This window comes from Hyla sarda, chromosome 11, assembly GCF_029499605.1.
Source record: "Hyla sarda isolate aHylSar1 chromosome 11, aHylSar1.hap1, whole genome shotgun sequence".
Classification (NCBI taxonomy): domain Eukaryota; kingdom Metazoa; phylum Chordata; class Amphibia; order Anura; family Hylidae; genus Hyla; species Hyla sarda.
Genome location: NC_079199.1, coordinates 32,376,767 through 32,403,634, shown reverse-complemented (window position 1 = coordinate 32,403,634; position 26,868 = coordinate 32,376,767). Strand labels below are relative to the sequence as shown.

Sequence of the window (26,868 nt, the reverse complement as noted above, 5' to 3'; positions counted from 1 at the left end):
TATATAATGTGAGGGGTGGACTCACTTATGGGATATACTATATATAATGTGAGGGGTGGACTCACTTATGGGAGATACTGTATATATAATGTGAGGAGTGGACTCACTTATGGGATATACTGTATATAATGTGAGGGGTGGACTCACTTATGGGAGATACTGTATATATAATGTGAGGGGTGGACTCACTTATGGGAGATACTGTATATATAATGTGAGGGGTGGAGTCACTTATGGGAGATACTGTATATATAATGTGAGGGGTGGACTCACTTATGGGAGATACTGTATATATAATGTGAGGGGTGGAGTCACTTATGGGAGATACTGTATATATAATGTGAGGGGTGGACTAACTTATGGGAGATACTATATATAATGTGAGGGGTGGACTCACTTATAGGAGATACTGTATATATAATGTGAGGGGTGGACTCACTTATGGGAGATACTATATATAATGTGAGGGGTGGACTCACTTATGGGAGATACTGTATATAATGTGAGGGGTGGACTCACTTATGGGAGATACTGTATATATAATGTGAGGGGAGGACTCACTTATGGGAGATACTGTATATAATGTGAGGGGTGGACTCACTTATGGGATACACTGTATATATAATGTGAGGGGTGGAGTCACTTATGGGAGATACTGTATATATTATGTGAGGGGTGGACTCACTTATGGGAGATGCTGTATATATAATGTGAGGGGTGGACTCACTTATGGGAGATACTGTATATATTATGTGAGGGGTGGACTCACTTATGGGAGATACTGTATATATAATGTGAGGGGTGGACTCACTTATGGGAGATACTGTATATAATGTGAGGGGTGGACTCACTTATGGGAGATACTGTATATATAATGTGAGGGGTGGACTCACTTATGGGATATACTATATATAATGTGAGGGGTGGACTCACTTATGGGAGATACTGTATATATAATGTGAGGAGTGGACTCACTTATGGGAGATACTGTATATAATGTGAGGGGTGGACTCACTTATGGGATATACTGTATATATAATGTGAGGGGTGGACTCACTTATGGGAGATACTGTATATATAATGTGAGGGGTGGACTCACTTATGGGAGATACTGTATATATAATGTGAGGGGTGGACTCTCTTATTGGTTATACTGTATATAATGTGAGGGGTGGAGTCACTTATGGGAGATACTGTATATAATGTGAGGGGTGGACTCACTTATGGGAGATACTGTATATATAATGTGAGGGGTGGACTCACTTATGGGAGATACTGTATATATAATGTGAGGGGTGGACTCACTTATGGGATATACTATATATAATGTGAGGGGTGGACTCACTTATGGGAGATACTGTATATATAATGTGAGGGGTGGACTCTCTTATTGGTTATACTGTATATAATGTGAGGGGTGGAGTCACTTATGGGAGATACTGTATATAATGTGAGGGGTGGACTCACTTATGGGAGATACTGTATATATAATGTGAGGGGTGGACTCACTTATGGGAGATACTGTATATATAATGTGAGGGGTGGACTCACTTATGGGAGATACTGTATATATAATGTGAGGAGTGGACTCACTTATGGGATATACTGTATATAATGTGAGGGGTGGACTCACTTATGGGAGATACTGTATATATAATGTGAGGGGTGGACTCACTTATGGGAGATACTGTATATATAATGTGAGGAGTGGACTGACTTATGGGAGATACTGTATATATAATGTGAGGGGTGGACTCACTTATGGGATATACTGTATATATAATGTGAGGGGTGGACTCACTTATGGGAGATACTGTATATATAATGTGAGGGGTGGACTCACTTATGGGAGATACTGTATATAATGTGAGGGGTGGACTCACTTATGGGATATACTGTATATATAATGTGAGGGGTGGACTCACTTATGGGATATATTGTATATATAATGTGAGGGGTGGACTCACTTATGGGAGATACTGTATATATAATGTGAGGGGTGGACTCACTTATGGGATATACTGTATATAATGTGAGGGGTGGACTCACTTATGGGAGATACTGTATATATAATGTGAGGGGTGGACTCACTTATGGGATATACTGTATATAATGTGAGGGGTGGACTCACTTACGGGAGATACTGTATTCACTTCTGTACAGACAATGATGCTTGCGGCACCATTTCGGTATTATCTGTCCCCCAAAAGAGTATATGAAAAAACACCTCATTAACAGAGATATGAGAAGTTCAAGCACATGAGTGAACATGAGGGTAAAATTAAGCAATTATGTAAGTCTAAATAGATGGCAGAAACTGTAGGGGATAAATCTCTCTAAATGGGTTAAGTGCTTCTTATTTCCCTGCAACATTTAAGTTTTTACTTCTTTCTAATTAAGATTCTAGACATTATCAAAGAAATATTTAAAGTAATGTCAAGATTCGAGATATCAGAAGAGGATAGGATTCATCCAAGACACCAAATGGCACTTAGCTTTAAAGGAACATGAACAAATTAGGAATTCTAAGAACACACAAATATTTAAGAAGCTGTCAAGTGCAATGCTGGTCCAATGACATGATTAGTGCTAAACAGAACATTTACTAGATTCATGCAGCGGCGTCTCATCTTATCATTTCAGCAATGCTCTATACTGCAGATAGTAACCCAGCAAGAAGCTAATCCCTTGTGACTAGGAAAGTACTTTGTTGTTACTTTTATCCCTGATATCCAAACATCTTAAGATGTAAAATCTATGTAAGAAAATATCATTGGGATACTTAGAGGTCTAGTCTAAATCGACGGGATGTACTTTTGAAATCTTGATGTTTCCTAACTTTTCAGAATCACTTTCTTGATGTGTGTAAATAATAACTAATGGTTGAGCAGAGGAAGCTGATCAGATGAGTGGTAAGATGTCTCAGCACATGTTCACATGGCTAAAAAATTCATAACAAAATCGGTGCTGAACGAGCGGTGCAGATTTTGGTGTAGGTTCATTATTTAGGGTACATTCCCACACGACGTATTTGCTGCGTATTTGCTGCTGCGTATTTTATTTTCTCTGTTGAAGTCAATGGGTAGGAAAATACGCAGCACCAAATACGCAGCAAATACGCAGCAAAATACGCCGTGTGGGAACGTACCCTAAGGGTGTATTTACATGCACAATATCCTGCTCATAATTGATGTGCAGGATTTGAAGCTTCAGATGTTATGCTGCAGATTTCAATGTAACTAAATGACTGAACACCGCATCAAATCACCAGCTTCAAATTCTGAAGATCAAATATGCGTAGGATACTGTTGTATGTATGAATACACCTAAAACTTTTCATTGATTTCAATGGGAACTCAAAACAGAACCATATGGAAGAACAACATGTCTTTTTCTACACAAAAAAACTAACTCAAAAAAGAGATTTTTTTTTAAGGTAAAACTGGAGCTTTTGAGGAGGAAACTGTCATGGCTTTTCTGGCAAAAAACCATATGAACAGTTTGGTGACTTGCAGTCTTATTTTCCCCTTCTTTTGTTTGGATATATGAAGGGAATATCTGATTTATTAGAAAGGCTAAGAGCTCAAGTACACAGACCTTGTATGACACCTAACCTCCTTTACAGCATTTTGTTTAGCTGTAGGTACAATGGGGGGCATTTATCATTGTTGCTTTGTTAAAGGACAACTGTAGTGGTACACTTTTATATATGCCCAGGCCTCAAAAATAAACAAAATAAACTCATACATACCTTCCTATGAGCCCTTGTTGGTTGCCATCGGCGTATGACCGGCCACAGCGATGTCCCACCCCGGCCGGTGATAGGCTGAGCCCACTGTCTTGTAAGAAGCCGGCCAGAGCTTCTTACATGACAGTGGGCTCAGCCTATCATCGGCCGGTTCGGGACATTGCTACGGCCGGTGATACGCTGACGGCTCTGCGGCGTCCCCGTCCCCAGGAAGTGGAATGAGGTCAGCACTGCCGGACCGTGAGGCCTGTGCCGGACCAACGGGGGCTCGTAGGAAGGTATGTATGAGTTTATTTTGTTTATTTTTGAGGCCCGGGCATGGGCATATATAAAAGTGTTCCACTAAAGTTGTCCTTTAAGAGAGTTCTGTAGTCTTTTTTTTTATTTTATTTTATTTTTGATTTGCGTGACATATTTATCAAACTATCACAGGGGGTTGATAAATTTGGCTCACATAAGCAAAAAAAACAATAAATCACTTTGCAATACCAATTTTTTTTATCACACATAAGCAAAAAAAGGTAAAATTAAATATGTGTTTCTTGCATTTTTACCACTTTTTCCCCCCTAAATGTACTACTAACCCATTTTTTGTGTGTGTTTTTTTTCTTCTCTGCATACATGGATATGAAATGAGGACTACTTCGAATTTGGTGGACTATGATGGCCAGTGTTTTTTTGTTTAATATTAATAAAATGGTAAACGAGGGCTTAGGGGGGAGTGCTTTTTTGGAATAAAAGTTTTTTGAACGTTGTGTATTTTTTTTTAATTTACTTTACAGGCTTAGTAGTGGAAGCTGTATTATAGACAGAGTTCATTACTAAGCCCCAAAAACAGCTAGCATTAACCCCAATTATTATGCCTGTACCCATCGCCACAGGGGTTCCAGGAAGAGCTGGTACCAACAGGCCCGGAGCATCAAAAATGGTGCTCCTGGGCTTAGGCAGGAACAGGATGGCATTATTGAGGCTGGGGAGGGCCATTACAATGGTCCTCGCCCACGCTGGTAACGTCAGGCTGTTGCTGTTCGGTTGGTATCTGGCGGAGAATAAAATTAGGGGAAACCACAAGTTTTTTTTTTATTTATTATTTAATTATTTATGAAAAAACACAAACGCATAGGGTTCCCCGTAATTTCCTTCTCAGCCATATACCGACCAAGCAGTAACAGCCTGACGTTACCAGAGTGGGCGAGGACCATTGTAACTGGCCCTCCCCAGCCTAAATAATGACATACTGTTACTGCATTTTTTGACGCTCCGGGCCTGTTGGTACCGGCTCTTCCTGGCACTCCTGTGGCAGTGAGTACCGGGGTAATAATTGGGGGTTAGCGCTAGCTGTTTTGGAGGCTAACGCTAAGCCCCGGCTTAGTAGTGGTCTATAAGACAGCTTCCACTACTAAGCCTGTAAAGTAAATAAAAAAACACAACACGTTTTAAAAACTTTTTATTCCAAAAAAACACTCCCCCACAAGCCCTCATTAACCATTTTATTAATAGTAAACAAAAAAAAATGTGGGTCATTGTCCGTAGTCCATCGAATCAGAAGTAGTTGTCTGCATACCGGTTAGTACATTTATGGCACTCCCCCCTGGGCATATCGCCCATAAAGCAGGATTTATAAACAGGAAGCTTCCAGCTGTAGCTAAACTACACCCCCCCCCCCCAATCATGATGGGAGTTGTAATTTAACAACAGCAAGCCTCCAGTTAAGCACCTGCTGGAGTCTCACTGGTGTTAAAGCCTGGTGTAGCTCCATGGCCACCCGCCCACATCTTCCACCTGCCCGCTAGTTGTTGGAACTACAACTCCCAGCATGTCCTCACTGTAAGGTCATGCTGGGAGTTGTAGTCTTGCAACAGCTAACGGGCATGTGGTAGATGCGGGCTGGTGGCCGCGGAGCTGTCCGACTCACAGAAATATGAAAGCACGGCACTGTAATTTCATATCACGATATCACATGATCATGGCTCCAGCCGGGAATACGAAATTACATTCCTAGGAGACAGCCGACTCCACTCCCCAGCCACCCACCCGCATCTACCGTCTGCTAGCTGTTGCAAGACTACAACTCCCATCATGCCCTTACAGTGAGGACATGCTGGAAGTTGTAGTTGCAACAGTTAGCGGGAGGGTTGTAGATGCAGACAGGTGGCTGGTTTGAGCCTTTTATTTTCTTTTACTTACGTGCGACATTCGCACTTCATAAATTCACGACCACTGCAAAGTGAAAACTGAAAGCTGCTTAGGTAGGGTTATTTGCAAATTTCTGTCTACCCACAAAAGTCGCACAAAAATTTGCTTAGGCCCACATGCAACTTTTTGTGCGACTTTTGTAAGCAAAAAAAGAGCTCTATATCCCTTGATAAATGTCCTCCAATGTCAATTTCTTCTCATGAGAACCACCATTTGATACTGTCCCTCACAGACGTTTGACAGGTAAGTTAAGGTCCTTGGGCTTGGAAACTTTAGTTTGTAACTGGATTGAACACTGGCTCATGGATCGTACCCAGAGAGTGGTGGTCAATGATTCGTACTCTGATTGGTCCCCGGTAATTAGTGGTGTACCCCAAGGTTCAGTACTGGGCCCGCTGTTGTTTAATTTATTTATCAATGATATAGAGGATGGTATTAACAGCTCTGTTTCTATCTTTGCAGATGACACCAAGCTTTGTAGCACGGTACAGTCTATAGAGGATGTGCATAAGTTACAGGATGACTTGGATAGACTAAGTGTCTGGGCATCAACTTGGCAAATGAGGTTCAATGTGGATAAATGTAAAGTTATGCATCTGGGTACTAATAACCTGCATGCATCGTATGTCTTAGGGGGGATTAAACTGGCAGAGTCACTGGTAGAGAAGGATCTGGGTGTACTTGTAGATCACAGACTACAGAATAGCATGCAATGTCAGGCTGCTGCTTCCAAAGCCGGCAGGATATTGTCATGTATAAAAAGAGGCATGGACTCAAGGGACAGGGACATAATACTCCCCCTTTATAAAGCATTGGTACGGCCTCACCTGGAATATGCTGTTCAGTTTTGGGCACCTGTCCATAAAAGGGACACTGCGGAGTTGGAAAGGGTGCAGAGACGCGCGACTAAACTAATATGGGGCATGGAACATCTTAGCTATGAGGAGCGATTAAAGGAGTTACAATTGTTTAGTCTTGAGAAGAGACGTTTAAGGGGGGATATGATAAACGTATATAAGTATATTAATGGCCCATACAAAAAATATGGAGAAAAACTGTTCCAGGTTAAACCCCCCCAAAGGACGAGGGGACACTCCCTCCGTCTGGAGAAGAAAAAGTTTAGTCTCAAGGGGCGACACGCCTTCTTTACCGTGAGGACTGTGAATTTATGGAACGGTCTACCTCAGGAACTGGTCACAGTAGGAACAATTAACAGCTTTAAAACAGGATTAGAAACATTTATGGAACAAAATAACATTAATGCTTATGAAGAAATATAAAATCCCATCCCTTCCCCAATATCGCGCCACACCCCTACCCCTTAATTCCCTGGTTGAACTTGATGGACATATGTCTTTTTTCGACCGTACTAACTATGTAACTATATAATTACTGAACTTTCTATAAATGTTCTTGTAACCTCTAAGCATAAGAGCCCTAAGGCAAGTATAGCCTCTGTGAGTTCTGCATTGCAAACAAAGTTCTTTATCTGCATTTTGTATAACAGACTCATAGGGAATGTGTCTGGTCGGGGGTCTGACTGCTGGGATCCCAGCTGATCAAGAGAACAGTGGTCCCACCTCCCTCCTTGTTGAATGGATCTATGGTTGGACATGTGCATTGCATCTTCATTTAACTTGATGGGCTACACAAAGTAGAGCATCAGAGCACATGTCCAACTGCCAATCTAATTCAACCAGGGGAGGACACTCCCCCACCCCTCCCCCGCCCATTCATGTGATTAATGGGGTTCCCAGTAGTTTGTCTCCCACCAATCAGACATTCATCCTGCAGATAGAAGAGGAGTCCATTTCTTAGGAAAACCTTCTTAAACTCAACCCCTCTTTCTAGTACAATTATAACTTTTTCCTATTTATCAATATTCTTTGTGATTTATACTTTGTGTGGTGTGCAGAACAGCATGCTTCCAGGGAAAAGTATTTATTGTAGAGTACTTAGATACGTACACTATATATAAAGGGGAAAATGAGCCTTTAGCATAATAAAAAGACAGTCAATAATGATAAACCCTTCTCATTACAACCTGCTCGACAGCAATGATACATGATCTGATAATCATGTGATTTATTAAATTTGACTAGAATGGAAAACTGTCCGAGTTGTCAGTGGGGGACGGTAATAGAGCCATGATAAGCCATCATCTTCTATGTATCATGCTGACACATCTGCAGATTGTCTGCCTCTTATGTATCCAGGGTTACAAATTAGACCTCCTAAATGAATGATGATGGCTTAGTCTCCATTTTCAGGGCAATTTAACTTGTATATATGCAGCAAATTTTCTTGACTAGTTACATAAATATGGACTTCATATTGGTGCTACTCGGATTTTCAAATAACTGAGGAAATGACATATGGTTGTAAATAGAGATGAGCAAATCGAAGCTGATGAATCCAAATTCATTAAGAATTTCATGAAAAATTTGATTTGCAATGAATGCGAATATCACTGCGATTCTATTGCCCGAATTGCTTCATTAAACTCCATTTAGTGCTGTCCAGGCTCCAAGGCATCTAAAATGGCAGATCCAGATGTGAGGACATGGGGCAAGGAACTCTGGGAAGGCTGGAAGGGGAGGGAAGTAGGCAGGATGACCATGAATCACATGCAGGATGCAGCCTATCAGCAGCCAGTAACCCCTGTGATGTCACAGCCCTATATTGCGGCCAATCATTTCATTTATTACATTGTAGAGAGATAGGATGGACAGCCTGTGTGTGTGTGTCACACAGAAAAGCTTTTTCCAGCAGTGTTTCACCTCCTAGTCACATCAGCGTTCTGGTGGAGAGAGAGCAGTGCTTTTTTCCACTGAAAAGGATTTTTACTGCAGCCATTAACCTCCCAGTCACTTTCTTCAACAGTGTATTACAGAGAGGGGCAGAGAGCTGTGTTGTCTCATACATTTCAACAAGCTGCCTCAACTTCATAAACCTTTGCAGAGAAGCCAGGAATAATTTTGCAGCCCAATTCTGTGTCTTTGTTCCACAACAAATCATCTGCTGGTTACACTAGTCTGTGGACGGTATAATACCCAGCAGTCCATTCCTAATAGTCTTTGACAGAGTAAAATTTTGGGTTTAGTACACAGCTTTTGTGTGCTCCGGCACTGTTGTGTACTGCTGTGGTTGTACAAAAATACGTTTTTTTTAAGCGTACTGTAGCGCATTTTTCTGCCCTCATAAGTCCATACCACATACCTAAATCTAAGTAGTGTACTATTTTGTAGTTGTTAATCTGTCAAGGGCCTAGATACTGTGAAAATCCATGCAAAGGTAATCACCAACTGATGTTTTACTCCAATACGTTTTTTTTTAAGTGTACTATAGCGTATTTTCTGCCCTCTTAGTTCCACAACAGATGATCTGCTGGTTAAACTAGTCTGTAAACGGTATAATACATACCCAGCAGTCCATTCCTAATAGTCTGTGAGAATAGTCTGCAATTTTGGGTTTAGTACACAGCGAGTACTGTGTGCTGCAGCACTGTTGTGTACTGCTGGTGTTGTACAAAAATATGTTTTTAAGCATATATACGCAATAAGTATGTCAGGCAGAGTAGTGGCAGGATGTGCACAGAGGACAGAGGTCGCAGCAGAAAAAGGGCGTATGGCAGCCAGAGTCGCAGCGAGAGGTCTGAGCTCCCAGTGTCAACTAGCAGTCGTGTAGACCAGCAGCCGTGATTGATCGGTTCACTCGGTCATCCACTTCATCCCAAGTAACATCCGACACCCCCAGTCAACAGTCGATGGGTTCCTCAGACTCAACCCTCAGTTGGCATGGCCCTCATGATGCTGCCACCTCTAGGCTGTCATTGTGCTGCCATCTGGTCTCCTCATGCTGATGCTGGCACCTCCAGGCTCTCTAATTGTGCTGCCAGGGATACTACAAAACATAATTAAGGTGCTGGTCCCCAGTTTCAGAAATTCCTCTGCATTAGACCACAAGTAAGTATTGAGGATATGCATTACGTAAAACGTAAAAATTACTTTTATTCTCTTCAATTTTGACGCCATATGGTCTACCTGCTGCCACATTCAGGTCCTCTGCCGCAGGGATTCTAATAGCGATGCCTGTAATCTGCATGTCATACTGAATAACAGTATTATTTCACTAACACAGCACACTCCCTATGTGTGTTAGAAAAAAGCAAATTGTTCTACACCCCTATTGAGGCTCTCTAGGCCAGAAATTGCTGTTTTTAATACAGATTCGCCGCAAATAAATTCGGACCATACCAATTTTTTTCTGAAAATTCGGCGAATCGGCCGTATCGAATTTTTCAAAAGTTCGCTCATCTCTAGGTTTTGATGACTCGCTCTTGCAAATAGGTGCGGTTGCATCATAGAGGCAAGAAAACAGTACTTTTGAAATCAAAGTTCAGCATTTTATTCACACTTGGCACACAGCAAACAGTCTTTAAATGCAGAACCAAAGAAAACTTAACAAAAGTCCACCTGTAATCCTTAGGTATTTGTTCACACCTGAGTCCATGCCATGCGGCATCAAGCAAGTCTTTTCCAGGCCTCATGGCAGACTGTTCACCAGCTTCGAACCTCGGAGCAAACACAGGGAAGAACTCCACATACAGCTCTCTCTGGCAGTGTGAGCTGCAACTAGCAAATCCCCCCTCAGTTGATGAAACAGGTTGCCTTTAAGGCCAACAAAAGGCGGCCTGGATTGTGGGGAATGACCCCCACCCTGCACTTGGCCTTCCATCCATACTACGGCCACAGTATCAGTCTGCACTGCAGCACAGACACTGAATAAGTACTGGCTCTTACTTCACCAAAGCCAGGAACCTTGGTGACACATAATGCCCATCCACCACGATGCCTTTCACCTCATCACAAGTTGTAAATGTGAACATACTGGGATATCTTTGTATTTTAAACTGATGGAAGGTTTAAAATACTCTAATATAAAGATATAGATTACATATGATACTTTTATACCCTTATACTAAAGATTCAGGGTAAAATAATAATTGTATGCTATTCTAAGGAGAGTCTAGAACGTCTATTGGCACCCCGACAATGTTTGATGACCATCTTATTCTAGGTACATTTACTCCCATTTAGCCACAAACATTTTAGTCCCTCAGGTGAGAAGGAAAGGTTCACCATTACTTTTTTTAATTTTACATTAATATTGAATTGTCCAGTCAAGTTGTTCCACACCAAATTTCTTTACATGTGTCCTGTACATTAAGATGTTTCTAAGAATTAATAAAAGCTCTAAACCATCATTCCTTCTCCACCAATCTGTATTGTTACATTAGATATTCAACTGGAAGCTCACATCTGCATTTTGCTAAACTCTGATTTTTCTTGTAAACCTACAAATGTCTTAGTTCAGTATCTCCACAGTTCTATAGACCAATGGCAGTGTGTTTTACACCAGCAAAATTTTCAGCTGTGATCTCCGACCTGTTTATTGCTGTTCTGATAAGGCAACCTACTTCATCTGGAAATGTCAGCACAGAAAGTGTTCATTGGGAGCTCTATGAAGTCTGGGGCCATGGAAGAACAATTTATAGGTTGTACATGTCTTGGCTTCCATGCCGTCTATCCTGTGTAGTATCTCCATATACAGCTGTGTTGTTGTTCCCCTAGTTGTTTTCACATCACAAACTCTTCTGTATGACCCATGTAAGTGAAAATGCCTGTTTATGGACATTGGTATGCTGTATGTTCCATTAGGTAGCCATGGATAATCCATATGACTAATATGGCAGAAATACACTTAGGGTGGGTCGTTCTGGGAATGGTATTACATTTTGATATTGCAATGTAAATTTTGTCATAATATATTCATTATAAAAGTAATTGATGAAGCATTAATTCACTCTAAACTTTGGTTAATATAAAAAACGGACTTGTAATTACGCACACATAAGGTATAAGTAATAATTTGATATATCAAAATAATCTACACATTCATTATGGGACACCCCCAGAGCTGCAGCTGTCAGACTGGCTCATTCTACACGTCGCATTTGTCACTATTAAATAGACTGTATGAGTCTTGGTCCTGACTGCTGTCTCGTCGCCTATAAAACTGCAGTTTAACAATTTCAATTAATTATAGCACAGTCAGATAAATGTCTCGTCTTGTTCATGCTCGATGCACCCAGTTACTGATCTAAACAGGACCCACATGTCACAAGTAAACACTGCACACATGTCCTAGGAGGAAACTAGGAATTAATTGGCAGCAACTCCTACCAAGGAAATCTGATCTGAAATTCTACAACCCCGAAATGTATGTACGCCTTGCATTCAGGATTTAGATTTTAATTTGGCAGTGAAAAGCTAAAATGATTAACCATAGCTGAAATGCATCAGCCGGAACATGTTACTGTGTATCTGAGTCAAAAGATATACTTTGGCCAATTTTCTTCTGGAGTATGAAGTATTTTATACTTAAAGAGGACCTGTGATCAGTAAAAAAAAATTATTTATATCGTACGCTATCGAGCCATATTATATCCTCCTACTCTGTAAGCTGCATAAATATAAAATCCACACATACAAGAAAAGTATGTAAAATTTACCATGGTTCCCATTACACTTTACAATATCTACTGTATAGAAATACACATACTGTAAGCCACAATTATTTTAGAAAATGCTGGAAGTGAATTGTTAGAAGAAATGGAAATTCAGGAATAAATGAGCTTACCTTGATTCAACAGTAAAGCTTTAAAGACCAAGAATAAAATAAGAGAAAACAAAAATTAAAATGAGATTGAATGTCAAAAAAATTTACAAACACAAAATACAAGGATGGCAAACAAAGTGTTAATGACTGACTAAAATACAAGCAGCTACAATATGTAACACTAAGAGTTGGTCTTAGTTGGCGTACAAAATCCTTGTGTTAGACTGGAGATTACCAAAGAAAATTCATTTGAACTAGAATACTAAGTACAGTGATTGGTACATACACTGCTTGGAATTCTCCTACCCAAGAAGGACTCTTACTTCTTACACACACGGGGGAGATGCAAGGACTACCTGACTATTCAAAGGGTCTCTGAAAAAGAGCTGGAATCTGAGTTATTGTTAATGGGTTTTTATCAGTTTTGCTAAGTACTAATGCCAAAGGTGGAATGTCCTCGAATAATTTTTGGTTAAGTTTGGTTAAATCTTGAAAGTTTGGTTAAGTCTTGAAAATTCCCTTGTTTTTATCAGATACCTGCATAGGCATATAAAATAATCATGAGACTCCCCATTAAAACTTGGAATGGTGATGCCACAACCACCAATGCCAAGTGAGTGTAGGCAACATATGGACACCACTCCTCCTCTACCCCTTAGGTCTTCTCTCCATTACTTGGGCTCTCACTCCTCGGACTTCCAAGTTTAGCAGGTTTTTTTTATCTTCTCCTCCTGAAAAGTCAATTTATTACACTCATTACTACACTGATTGTCCACCTTAACCAGCATCTGTGATATATTGATCATATCATTCTTCTAAGGCTCCTTTAGTAGTAAAGGTTCTTGCCACCTCCCTTAGTAGTTCGGTTCTTAAGGTGCCCATACACTGTAGGCTAAAGTTGGATGAACCTGCTGCCGGTAGATGTATGACCCCTGTCTTAGAGCAGGCGTGTTGGACTTTTACTGCCCAAATCTTTTGTTCTAAAAATAATAGGGTCAGGCACTTAGAGACTGAGATGCCCAACCTTTCTTTCCCCAACTTCATCTGTCAGAGGAGAATCTGGAAGCCTCCACACACATTAGATGGTCAAGCTCTCCTTCTGAAAATGGTAAGTTTAGCCAACTTTTGAATAATGTGTATGGGAGCCTTAAAACTATCCCCTGTTACATTTTACCCAAGGGAACAAAAAAATGGGGATGGTGTAAAAATATAGAAGTAATACTTACTTAACAGGAGCCGCCACAGCTGCCATGTTGATGCTCCTGGTCTCCGTTTGTCACTGCTACTTCCTGAGAGTGATGCATCATCCCAATTAGAAGGACCCACTCAGCCAATCACTGACTGAGACAGGTCACTACTGCAGCTAGTGTTTGACTGAGCAGGGCAGTTCCTGTGGGGATGATATGTCAGGAAGTGATGAGTGGGGACCTGGAGCCTCGGCATGGCAAGGGCTATAGGTAGGTGAGTATTGCTATATATATATTACCCCCTAGAAACCCCCTAAATACCCTATAAAGAAGATGACTGCACATGCAACATTAAAGAGATTTCCAACAATAGGCATTTTTCACCTATCCACAAGATAGGCAATTAATGGTTTATCGATGAGCCCAAATACTGTGACATGAAAATCCCCTCAACACATGACTGCAATGGGGAGGAGTTTTAATGATGCATAATGGGTCCTAGTGATTATGTAGTTAGGTTATAAATGTTATAATTGTGGAAAAACCCATTTAAAGAACCCCCAATCTTCCATTTGGAGGGACAAAACAATGAAATTCACAGTGTGCATATGAGCCTTTCTTAGTGTTTCTTACTGGTTGAGATGTCTCAGGAGGGTTCTTGTTCACTGGTGCTTAGACATTTTTAAAATCTTTGAAAACTGAGCGTGTGCGAGCAAAGTGTCTAAGCCACTAAGTGTCCCCCAATCTTCCTGTCAGAGGCAAATAATTACCTGTGCTCTATTCAAAGGGCAAATGACTTTGCAACAGTTTAGTAGGTGCAAGTATGCCCAGTATCTTCAATTTAGCTTGCATTATAAATGCCCAAAAAAAGAAAGAGCATAATAAGCTCTGTATGGTGACAGAAGCTCTTTAAGAAATGACCAGTTAGTTTAAGGTGCCTGGTTCCTAATGGTCTTGGTTATCATTAGATAGCAGGATACCTCTGTTTCCACTGTGTCTAGGCAACAGGTGCTGTATAAAATGAACACATTTTGTCTTTCAAATTATAGATTGAGGTTGCGGCATATTATCTAGAAATAGTTTTTCATATCCCTTCAAGTGTCACGGCTCATCCTGCCCTCAATATACAGTAATTCACATTATTACCTTACACGTCAGGTACCTGCCTTCCTCCAATACAGATGTTGCTAAGACTTTAATTAAAATGGTTCATGGTGCTCAATCTGACAATGGCTTTCATTTTCTATGTACATAATTTATTTTTTCTTATCTTAATTTTTAATTCTTACCTTACCCTATTCTTAACTTAAAGGGGTATTTCCAGGCAAAAATAAGATGTCTGATCGCGGGGGGCCTGCTGCTGAGACCCCCTGCGATTTCCCTGCAGCACCCGCATTCTATGCGGGTGCTGAATCTCCAGTTTCAGAAACCTCCAGGTTTCCGGGACTGGGGACGTGAAATCACGTCACACCCCCTCCATTCATGGGGCGTGGAGGTTTCCGAAACTAGAGACACAGTCCCTGCATAGAATGCGGGTGCTGCAGGGAGATCGCGGGGGGTCTCAGAAGCGGGGCCCCCGCGATCAGACATCTTATCCCCTATCCTTCGGCTAGCTGCTAGGGGATAAAATGTTTTTGCCCGGAATACCTCTTTAATTTTTTGCTGTGGTCTTTACCAACTACACATCACTGATATTGGAAACATGCAATACTAGGTATTGGGATACAACCATCTGAGAGTAGGTAGCTGTGCTTAGCCTGGCAGCTAAATATATCCTGACCAAGTCTCCCCAATCCAGCTCATTAATGGAACATACAAAGCTAATTTCCAAGCTTCTACTGCACATGAGAATGCTATAAAATGAAGCATTACATTGGTTAAAGTAGTAACACACGAATTGGGGTTCTCTCTTTTGAAAAAGCAGATGGACACCACTTTGCCATATGCTTTCTTAAAATGAACTATGCACCCCAGTTTGGTTAGTAATAGGGATATACTGATACTGGTTTACTGGACCTGTGGCTAATGCCAAGATCGTGGTGATATCCGGTATTAACCCTGTAGATGCTGCAATAAAAGTTGATCGTGGTGTCTAAAAGTACTGCCAGTTAGCTCATGGATGCTGATCGGGATCACCGCGGTGAAATCAAGGTGTCCCAATCAGCTGAGAGGATGGCCAGAGGTCCCTTATCATGCTCTGTGCTGTCCAATCATCGCTCCTTTACTGCAGGCAGTAGTAAAGGAGTGCCTATTACACTGATCAATGCTATGTTATGGCACTACATTGATCAGTGTATGCAATCTACAGACTGCATGTAATAGTCCACTATTGTGAAAAAAGTGTAAAAAAAATATTAAGAATAATAATAAATGTGAATTAACAACTTCGCTAATAAAAATATTAATCACCCCCTTTTCAAAAAGTTTAAATAAAATAAAAAAGTTTTTATATAAAAAAAGCCATTCCGCTTATAAAAACTAAATTCCCATTAAAGAAAATAAAATTAGAAAAAAAAAACTGTCACATGACATTAAAAAAAATATCGTAATTGGTATCGGCGAGTACTTAAAAAAAAAATATCGGTATTCGTACCGTCTTAAAAAAAATGGTGTCAGGACATCCCTAGTTAGTGATAAATTCAACATTAAAATGGATTTAATTTTTTGTTTGTAAACTGTAACCTGGATTTCGGAAATGTTTTTTTATTTGGACTTCAGTAAGTGCAAATCAATAACTTAGTACATAAGATGACATCTCTAGAACTGAATACAGATGATGCATTGTTATAAAATTTATGTTCACCCCAGAGGGAGGAAACCCGAATGCAGACATCAGTATGTGGACGTACGCTCCTACCTGAACCCCCTCAGGAAGTTGCAATGGTGATGGAAAGGACTGGAGGTGGGGGCACACATACACATATCTGCATTTATGAATGATATCTGAATTCATGTTTCCTCCCTCTGACCTTTACCTGAGTACCGCATAGATAAGTATTATTCTTATTGCATATCAGTTAGCATTTTGGGTGGAAATTTATTTACCACTAAAATCTTCCTTTTTGAATAATTTGTTGTGTTAGCCCACTTACGTGATAAAATCATTGTTCAGATTTTTTTGTCTGACATTGTTTGTTGGAGGGTAGCGGACATGTCCTATTATGCTAGTTTTTTATGGGATGCACATATGCTCCTTGTGGTAGAACTCAAACTTTTAAATGTCTTTAATTGCGGTGTCTTCTATGTATATTTGATTATTGTCCAATACATTTTCCTATTCCATATTATTGAGTGTACTCAATTATGGTGTTTTTCAGTTTTTTTTTCATTATCATTCTTGTTTATTTACACCAAGAAGCACCCCAATAGTTTTACTATATAGTTTAAAGGGTAACTCTCATTAAAACTAATTTTTGCTATTGCACTCCTTATGGTAAATAAAAAATATTTCTAATATACTTTGTTTAAAAAAATGAAGTTTTCTTTGTTTTATTTGTGCTTAAAAATACATCTCATACACAGACTTTGGACCGAAGTCCAAACATAGGAAGTGCAGCCTGGGGTGCTGAGGGGGGTGTGTCCAGCCTCATCCAATCATAGCTCCTCTCACACTTAACTGCCATATGCTGTTGGTTGGACCCCCCCCCTCAGCACTCCAGGCTGCACTTCCTGTGTTTGGACTTTGGTACAAAGTCTTTCTAATAAAACATAGAAAATGTCTTTTTTTTTTTTAAACAAAGTATATTAGATATAGTTTTTATTTACCATAAGGAGTGCAATAGCAAAAATTAGTTTTAATGAGAGTTACCATTTAAATCTCCATTGCTTGTTTCCATTTCCCAGAGTGTTAAAGGGGTACTCCGGCACTAAGACATTTTATCCCCTATCCAAAGGATAGGAGATGAGATGTCTGATCGCGGGGGTCCCGCCGCTGGGGACCCCCACAATATAGCACGCAGCACCCACCTGTATCTGCTTCCGGCAACGCTGGAGATTCTGGCTCACGACCACGGGAACGGAAGATCGTGATGTCACGATGGGGACTGATTACTGGCGATCACATGGGCCGGAGCATTGTGACGTCACGGCTCCGCCCCCCCGTGTGATGTCACGCTCCACCCCCTCAATGCAAGCCTCCCATAGGCTTGCATAGAGGGGGACGGAGAGTGACATCACACGGGGCGGGGCCGTGATGTCACAATGCTCCGCCCCCGTGATCGCCAGTAATCAGACCCAGAGCAAACATGCTCCGGGGACTGATTCTAACGGGGTGCTGCGTGCAAGATTACGGGGGTTCCCAGCGGCGGAACCCCCCGCTATCAGGCATATTATCCCCTATCCTTTGGATAGGGGATAAGATGTCTTAGCACCGGAGTACCACTTTAAGGTCTCCTGATGTATTTGATTGCTCTTCACTGCGTAAGAAAACAGTGAGATGAGCAAGCTCAATTATTTATGTATCTTTCATTCCCTTTAATGATTGGTGACTGTAGTACGTAGGGCTATCATTCAGAGTCCAAGAGGTTGCATTTATTGATATGTCCTATCGGGAATTACCCCATGTTTACATGAAACTGTTACATTCTGGGACTGTCAAATTCCTTTAAATGGGGCTTTCAGAAAGCTATTCTGGAGAAACTTTATTCAAATGTACAGAAAAGATTACCAGTTGGAGAAATTTCTGCATCAAATCTAACATATATGAACTTATGCAAAAAAATATATAAAAATGTCAAAAGGTTCAGACAGACTTGTGAATGTTCCCTTAATATATCTGTAACTAGGCATATAACTATATACATATATTAATATAATAACGGATTTTCTGCAGCCTATTTATAATTCACACCTCAGTCTGAGGTGCTAATATGAATGTGGTACGCACTGTCCTTGAATGAAAGTAACATTTGTAATATCACAGCTTTTTAACACTTGCAAAAATCCATTGCTACTTTATAAATTCTCATCAAAAAGTATCACATGAAAACATCAGTACTGAGAGTCACACTCCCCTGCAGCTTTGTGTCACAGTGAGCCTGACGGATACACAATAGCCAAGGCCTGGCCATGGTGGAGACAACGCTACAACAGCTAATATGTACTGAAAAATAAAGGCGTTTGCTCCTAAGCTCCATTTACATCTGTGTATGGAACCCCCATCTGTAAGGGGAAATTTGACTGAAGAATTAGCACTGCATGGGTAAGTATTCTTGCTGTCAAACCATTAGAAACAATAAGGCTAGGTTCACACTAAGGAATCTCTGGAGATTTAGCTGGCGGCACTAGGACCGCACGGACTTCATTGCCTTCCCCATAGATGGCAATGCATTTCTGAGCAGATCTTTTGGGAGATCTGCTCAGAAATGCATTGACATCTATGGGGACGGCACTGCAGTACGCGCAGTCCTAGTGCTGCCGGATTGGTCTCTGGCAGAAATTCCCCAGTGTGAACCTAGCCTAAGGGAATCCCAATAGACACCTTTTGTGAGTCAATGGGGGAGATTTATCAAAGCTGTCTATGTCCCGCATCAATATAGACCAAACTACAGAGGGTTAGGCTGGTCTATTGTGCGCCTAATTTATCAAAAGTCGCACGGCTCTTGATAAATTCTGCGCACGGACTTCGGGATTTATGCTTTAGACTGTATTTAAACCTGATCCAGCACGGTCTGACATTTCGGCGTACTTTCAGCCGATACGACTTGTCGCTGAAAAGTCGATTTTGATAATTCCAGCACCAATGCATTTTTCCATCTAAAATAGACTAGAATGCATCATGTTCTAAAAATCCTCCAAAGCAAAAGTCGGGAAAAAGTCGCACAAATCTGACTGTGACTTTCTGTGCGACAAATTTGGACAGGAAAAACCAGTCTAAATCCTTTGATAAATCTCCCCCATTATCACCTATTGACCATTGTTAGTCTTAACATTCCAATACTGTGATACTCATGGGGTTTTCAGGGCAAATTTTTTTGTTGACCTATCCTCAGGAATGATCATCAATCTTAGATTGGTGGCGATTGACACATAGCAACCTGCTGATCAGCTGTTTGCTGGGTTCAGCAACATACAGTGACTGGAACCAAAAGCTTCATATGTTATATAGTGGCCATGCTGGGTGATTGCATGCTGAAACTCCGCATGGCCACTACACAATAGACAGAGCCATATGCTTTCACATGAGTGGCAAACTGCTGATCAACATGGATCCTGAGCATAGGTCATCAACACATTTTGCTAGGAAAACTCCTTAGAGGGTAGGTTGAAACAGATGGATCCGCAGCATATTTTACACTATATGGATCCGCCAACGATGGACCCTACATTTTGTCTCCATCTAGGCCTGCTCATAGATGCAATCCGCTGCTATGAGCAGACACACTGCGATTACTCGCAGTATACTCGCAGACATCACGGCCGCTCTCGGCCTAGCTCAGGGAATAGGGGGCAGTGGCCGCAATGTGTGCGAGTATACTGCACATGCTCGTAGCAGTGGATTGCGGCTATGAACAGGCATAGCTGAAGGCACACTGTAGGGTCCATCGCCAGCGGATCTGCGGTGTGGATCCATCCGTGTGAACCTACCCTAAGGGTAAGTTCACATGGCAGAATTTCTGTGCAAAACTCCTCAGAGACGGCGCATTTTTATAAGTGGTCATAGCACCCGCCAGTAAGCTTAATTGGGGAGATTTATCAAAACCTGTGCAGAGGAAGAGTGGTGCAGTTGCCCATAGCAACCAATCAGATTGCTTCTTTCATTTTCCACAGGCCTCTTTAGAGGCCTGTGGAAAATGAAAGAAGCAATCTGATTGGTTGCTATGGGCAACTGCACCACTCTTCCTCTGCACAGGTTTTGATAAATCTCCCCCAATGTCCGCACCTGTTTTTAGTGCAGACATTTGGCACATTTTTATGCCTGTGTGAGAATAGCTTATCAATGTTCTTGTATAATACTGTATAATGCTTTATAATAGAATGGAGCTTCCTATAATTAGCCCGCAAGAGAAGCGCTCTTTTTGGCTGATCTAGCCCCTCCATGTATTTCACTTAGGCTATATGTATATCAATATATGTACCCCAACTAGAAATGAGTAAATCTCCTGAGATTCATTTGTAGTCCGATCCGGTAAACCTGTGACAATTTTTTTTATTTTTCTCAAACTGAAGAACTATGTCAAAGACATTTAGAATGGTGAATTAAATGGGCACTGTCACCAACTTTCTTTTTTGATATGTTGTAGTACTTATGTACTACAACATATCTCTAATATACTTTTATAATTTTTTTTTTCATTAAAAAGGTTTAATTTACATTTAAAAACCGGCCACTGAAAAAGGACTGATTTTGGAGTGGCAATCAGTCCTTTTTCAGTTAGGCTGCACTCGCTCCCTGCCTGTCAATCATACAGGCGGGAGCGAGCGCATTGGCTCCCCGGCCACTGGCTGGGAGGCCACTCCTCCCGCACATCGCCACCGCCGCCTCGTCGCCGCCGCTGTCCCTGCACGCCCGCTGCCGGACTCTGCAGTAACTGCAAGTGTAATGAGGGAACGGGGTATGCGGGGCAGGGGGGAGGAGGGAACGGGCTAGTGCCGTATCGGGGGGGGGGGGGGCAACGGGCTAGCAAAAAAAATAGGATGGTGGGAGCTACCCTTTAATGGAAAAAAAAAAAAAAACTCCAGCCAAAAGAATGCGCACATCTTTTGACAGCTTTTCTATCCCCGCGTTTATCTTGAGCAGGCTGAGATCAATTTGCCATCCATACTGTGAAAATGACCGCTTTTGTCAATCCTGCCTTCTATGGAGCCATCAAAGTAAGCTCTATTCAACAACAGGGAAACCTGGTTAGGAAAACACTTAGGGTGCGTTCACACAGTGCATAAGGGGAGCTGACAAGGATACCTGTAGGTTATTAAATTTTTTATATTTTTTGGACACGTACTGGTACTTGGCAGTTATTTTTGTTTTCCTTTTCAAACTTTTCTTTGTTGTTGTTAGAAAACCCAGTGCAATATGCTTAGAATTTTTACCCAATACAGTGTTCCCTCAAGTTACAATATTAATTGGTTCCAGGACGACCATTGTATGTGGAAACCATTGTATGTTGAGACCAGAACTCTATGGAAACCTGGTAATTGGTTCTAAAGCCCCAAAATGTCATCCGAAAATAGGAAAAAAAAGTGAGAATTAAAGAAAAATAAGTAGAAAACTAATATAGATAAAGCAAATCCTTACATATAAAAGTAAGAAAGATCTGCTGGGAGCTGTAAATCACTGTCTATGTCAGTGTTTCCCAAGCAGGGAGCCTCCAGCTGTTGCAAAACTACAACTCCCAGCATGCCCGGACAGCCAAAGGCTGTCCGGGCATGCTGGGAGTTGTAGTTTTGCAACAGCTGGGGGCAACTTGCTTGGGAAACACTGGTCTATGTAGAGGACAGGAGCTTCTTCAGGGTCCTATACAGTACACACAGTGTCCTAAAAAAGTTACATGGAGCCGCCCCCACCTGGTGTCCAGAGGAGCAGGTAACCCTGGTACAGGTAAAGAGTACAGAACATGTAATACCTCCCTGTACTGTAGGGGGGGGGGGGGGGGGGCGCTACCAAACATCAGTCAGTGCATACGCTTCAGTAATACAGGGGTTTTACCAGTGAATGTCCTTTCTGATTGGTTAGTTCTTCCGGCCATTGACACGTTTCACAGATCTGGATGGTCTGTAGCATTGTACGTTGAGTCTGGTTTCAACTTACAATGGTCCAGAAAAGACTATTGTATGTTGAAACTATTGTATGTTGAGGCCATTGTAAGTTGAGGGATCACTGTATATTTTTCACAGCTGACTCATATAAAACAGACATCTGACTCACATTAACACAGACATCAAAAAAGTATGAGAATGCAGGTATGAGGCTGCAGTACTCACTGGAGCGCCGCTGCTCCTTCTACAGCTGATTGTCAGGGGTGTCAGGAGATGGACCCACCCCTAACCTAATATTGATGGACTATCCTGAGGATAGGCTATCAATGTTATAAGGCCAGATTACCCTGTTAGAGTGAAGCCTCAATTTTGGGCCACTTTGAAAAGACCACAGAACCCAAACAACCCCATACGGTGAAACTCACTGACTGTGCTGGTTATATATTTATTTATAATTTGATTACTATTCACAGTTTGTGTTAAAAGTGTATAATATGATTTCAGTGTCACTAAAAATACAACAACATTGGATAATTTAGCAGTTATCATATATTTCCTACTCTATATAGTAATTTTGTATGGTATATATTGCGTGCAGGTTTGGTCTGCAGTCTTACATGAGATTGCATTGCAGTATGTTGCCATATAGCCCTCACCTTAAACAGAAATTCAAGTATTGGGTTTTAATTTTAGATATGAGCAGCAGATTAATACAAATAATTTGTGCAAAATAAAACACTAACCACATGTGTGGAATAGACGTTAAAGGGGTATTCCAGGATTTTTTTTTTTTTATCTGACTATGCTTCAGGGGCTGTAAAGTTAGTTTAGTTCATAATATAGTGTCTGTACCTGTGTGTGACGGTGGTCTCGCAGTTTGGTGATTTTTGCCCCAATATTTATTTTTAACAGCATTCAAAATTACTCAAGCCTCAGGTTTTCCCAGGTTACAATGCATCGAGACATGACATCACTAGTCAGGTGTGCAAACTGAGCCTGTCCTGCTTCAATGGGTGGAGAAACTGCTGAGTGTGTGGGGGGGGGGGGGGGGGGGGAGAGATCATTTTGCAACAGCTGTAGGCACCCTGGTTGGAAAACACTGGTCTATTGAATGGAATGCAACTCATTTGTGTCTCAACCAAATCCAACAGGAAATACACAGATCACAAAAAGATAGCCACAGTATTATGGTAATCTCACAACATAGCCATTTAGCCCCAAGACAAGCGCAGATCCTATTTCCATTACTGTCTGGAAGGTACGTACTAAAATCACCTTATGGTGGATAACCCCTTTAAGCAGAAGTGTCACCTTAATCAGAACCCGACGATGGACGACAATATGTCACAGTGACATATAGAAAGTGGATTACAGAGTAAGAGCACCTGTAACAAGGGCAGCATGATATAGAAACCGGCTGCAAGGCAAGATGGCTGCTCCAAGGTGCCTAGATGAAGACCAGCTTCATGTCAGTGTCTATTAGTTTAAAGGCCTAAGAGGGGTAATCTGCTTAGCAGTTCAAATCTCATATTCCAGCAGTTCCATGGTTCTGAAAATTGAACGGGTAAAATTGCTTTATTTCTTTTTATCATATAATTGTATTTGCAGGTACAGAACATCTTAATATAGCAGACAATAGCTCAGACTGTGGGAGCCAGATGTCTCCTTTTTTTCTAGTCTGCATAAAAATCGTGATGGTATCTAATGTAACAACAGCCTCAGTAGAATAACAAAGGATCAATAGGGAAGGTGCAGCTGTTCATGGAAAGCCTTACTCAAGTCTGTCAGGTTTCCTTTAAAAGATTCTGGAGGGCTTTGTGGGTGACAGAAGAACATGAGGATTTCACAGAGATGAGGCAAGAGATACAAACAGCAAGTGTGGAGGATATTGTGTCATACAGCAAGCTGCGGGGAAAGCTATAACAAAGCCGTGTCACCGCCATTACATTGACATGCTGGTAATCATCATCCTTGAACTTGAGGAACTTGTGTTTTGGGAGAGACTGAGGTTAAAAAGGTACTCCGGCCCTGAGACATCTTATCCCCTATCCAAAGGATAGGGGATAAGATGTCTCACCGCGGGGGTCCCCCGCAATCTTGTGTTCGCCACCCACCTGTTTGAGCTGCATGCTGTCACGCCCCCTCCCATAGACTTGCATAGCGGGGGTGGGGGGGGGGGTGACGTCACACGGGGGCAGAGTCGTGACGTCACCATACTCCGGCCCCGTGGTCACCACCCGGCTGCTTAAGTGTTTAAAGGGGACCTGTCAGCAAGAAAGCAGGGGTGTAGGTAAGTACATGGCTAAAAAGGCCTAGTCATCAAGTATATGGGCATACATTTTTGTCTCCATAGTCCTCACTGAAAGCTAAGCTGTTTTGTTAATCTGTAAATGAAATTCAAGTGCCCAGGCGGTGTTACCCAGCATAGTAAGAGGCCAGGGTTAGTTGTCTCCTCTCTTTCACTCCCTCAGTGCCTTTATTTTTTTGAGCAGTGTAACTATGCATAGTCAGGGAAAGAGTATATGGTTGTATAATGGAGATTGTCTTTTGTCTGCTTTACAAACAGTTGACACTAGAGGGTGCTGGCCACTTTAGCAGATACAATGATCATGCATGAGTTCAGAATGTAAAACACTAGCCTTGTATTTACTGAATAAATCAGATACTGAATGTTCTGAAAATAAGAGCAGAAAGCCAAATATAAATATATATATATATATATATATATATATATATATATATACACACACATACACACACATATTATATATATGTATGTGTGTGTATATATATATAAAGGGGATGAGTATTTAACTCAGGGTGAGTCCACCACTCCTGGTGTGACGGAGCTTTCAAGGGCCACTTAGCACTCTGCGGGCATTCTGGGTAGGGGAATATGCAAAGCAGCTCATTACATCACCTTCTCAGGCGATGTTCCCTGGTATCGGCTTAGCTCCAGTTACGGAATATAAAAAACTGATCGGGATTAATGCCAAGCCAGAGTTACTCCCCAAAAGGGAAGTTTCTACCCATCTGCAGACAGCTGTTTCGGGGTTCTTGCCCCTCGTCAGTACAGAGCGGTAGTATTCCCCTACCCAGAATGCCCGGGGAGTGCTAAGTGGCCCTTGAAAGCTCCGTCACACTAGGAGTGGTGGACTCGCCCTGAGTTAAATACTCATCCCCTTTAGTTGGTCTAAGGCCCCTCATCTCAGCCAAGCCAGGTCACCCTGCTCTGTACTGACGAGGGGCAAGAACCCAGAAACAGCTGTCTGCATTAATCCCGATCAGTTTTTTATATTCTGTAACTGGAGCTAAGCTGATACCAGGGAACATCGCCTGAGAAGGTGATGTAATGAGCTGCAATATATATATATATATATATATATATATATATATATATATATATTGTGGCATTGAGGCAGGTTTGAGGGAAATGAAAGGGTGTTTTTCCCAGTCCTTTATCCTCGTTGAGCTAGCAGAGATGCTCATCAGGTGCATAATTAATGAAGCCAGCAGAAATGTGGGAAGTCTAGATATAAGGAAATGAAACAGAATAGTCTGGGCTCTCCCCACAAGACAGCAAGGTGGCTGTAAAGGGCCAGGGGTCCTGGGGAGGAACATGGGTCCTGGGTAGGAAGACACAGCCAGGAGCTGTTAGTGACACCCACAACAGTGAAGTGGACAAGACAAGGAGTCTTAGCATTTGCAGCCTCTTGCTGTGTGTGAACAGTGAGTAAAAGGTTGTAGAGTTAACTGGCAGAGAAAAGCCCTCCGGTTGATAGTCAGAGCATGCTGTGTTGTTTAGTTAGTGACTGGACAGTCTAAGATTTTGTTTGTTCCTGTGTTATGTTTTTATTTATCCTGCAACCTGTCTAATAATGCTGGCGAACTGTCGTTTACCTGCTGAATGAAGTAGAAACATGTCCTGTGGCTGTGTCAAGGACGATCCCAGAGCTATCCCCAGGGTGAAATCCTTACAATATATATATATATGTGTGTATGTGTGTGTATATGTATTCATTCAACGTGCTGGGTCTTCCTCTTTCTGGTAGGATATTTTCAGCCCAGAAGCACCAGGTATTTCAGGGAATACAAAAAGATGTATTTTCTATATGTCATGAAAGCATGCTGCTCTAAATATGGAGTCAGCATGGAAGATCTATCAGGAAGGGTGTTCCCTGTCATGCATGGCGTCCAAAGACATGTACAGTGAATTTCATCAGCCATTTCTATAATTGTATATAGTCCCTTTGGTATGTGGGCAACACAACACTTAAAGGAATACTGTAGTGGAATATAACTTATCCTATATCCGAAGGATAGGGGATAATTTATAGATTGCGGGGGGTCCAACCGCTGGGA

The 26,868-nt window shown here is 41.5% G+C and overlaps 1 protein-coding gene across 13 annotated transcripts in view; it reads right to left on the bottom strand.

Moving 5' to 3' along the window:
* SLC8A3 (solute carrier family 8 member A3) overlaps nucleotides 1–26,868 on the bottom strand; it is a 297,810-nt gene that overhangs the window by 14,594 nt on the left and 256,348 nt on the right. For 10 of the 13 annotated variants that reach the window (XM_056547169.1, XM_056547168.1, XM_056547171.1 and 7 more), the window contains one exon: nucleotides 12,647–12,664. The exons of the other annotated variants lie outside the window; for them this stretch is intronic. In XM_056547169.1, coding sequence (XP_056403144.1) covers nucleotides 12,647–12,664 — 18 coding nt within the window. The remainder of the gene's footprint in view (nucleotides 1–12,646; nucleotides 12,665–26,868) is intronic. 13 annotated transcript variants of the gene reach the window in all.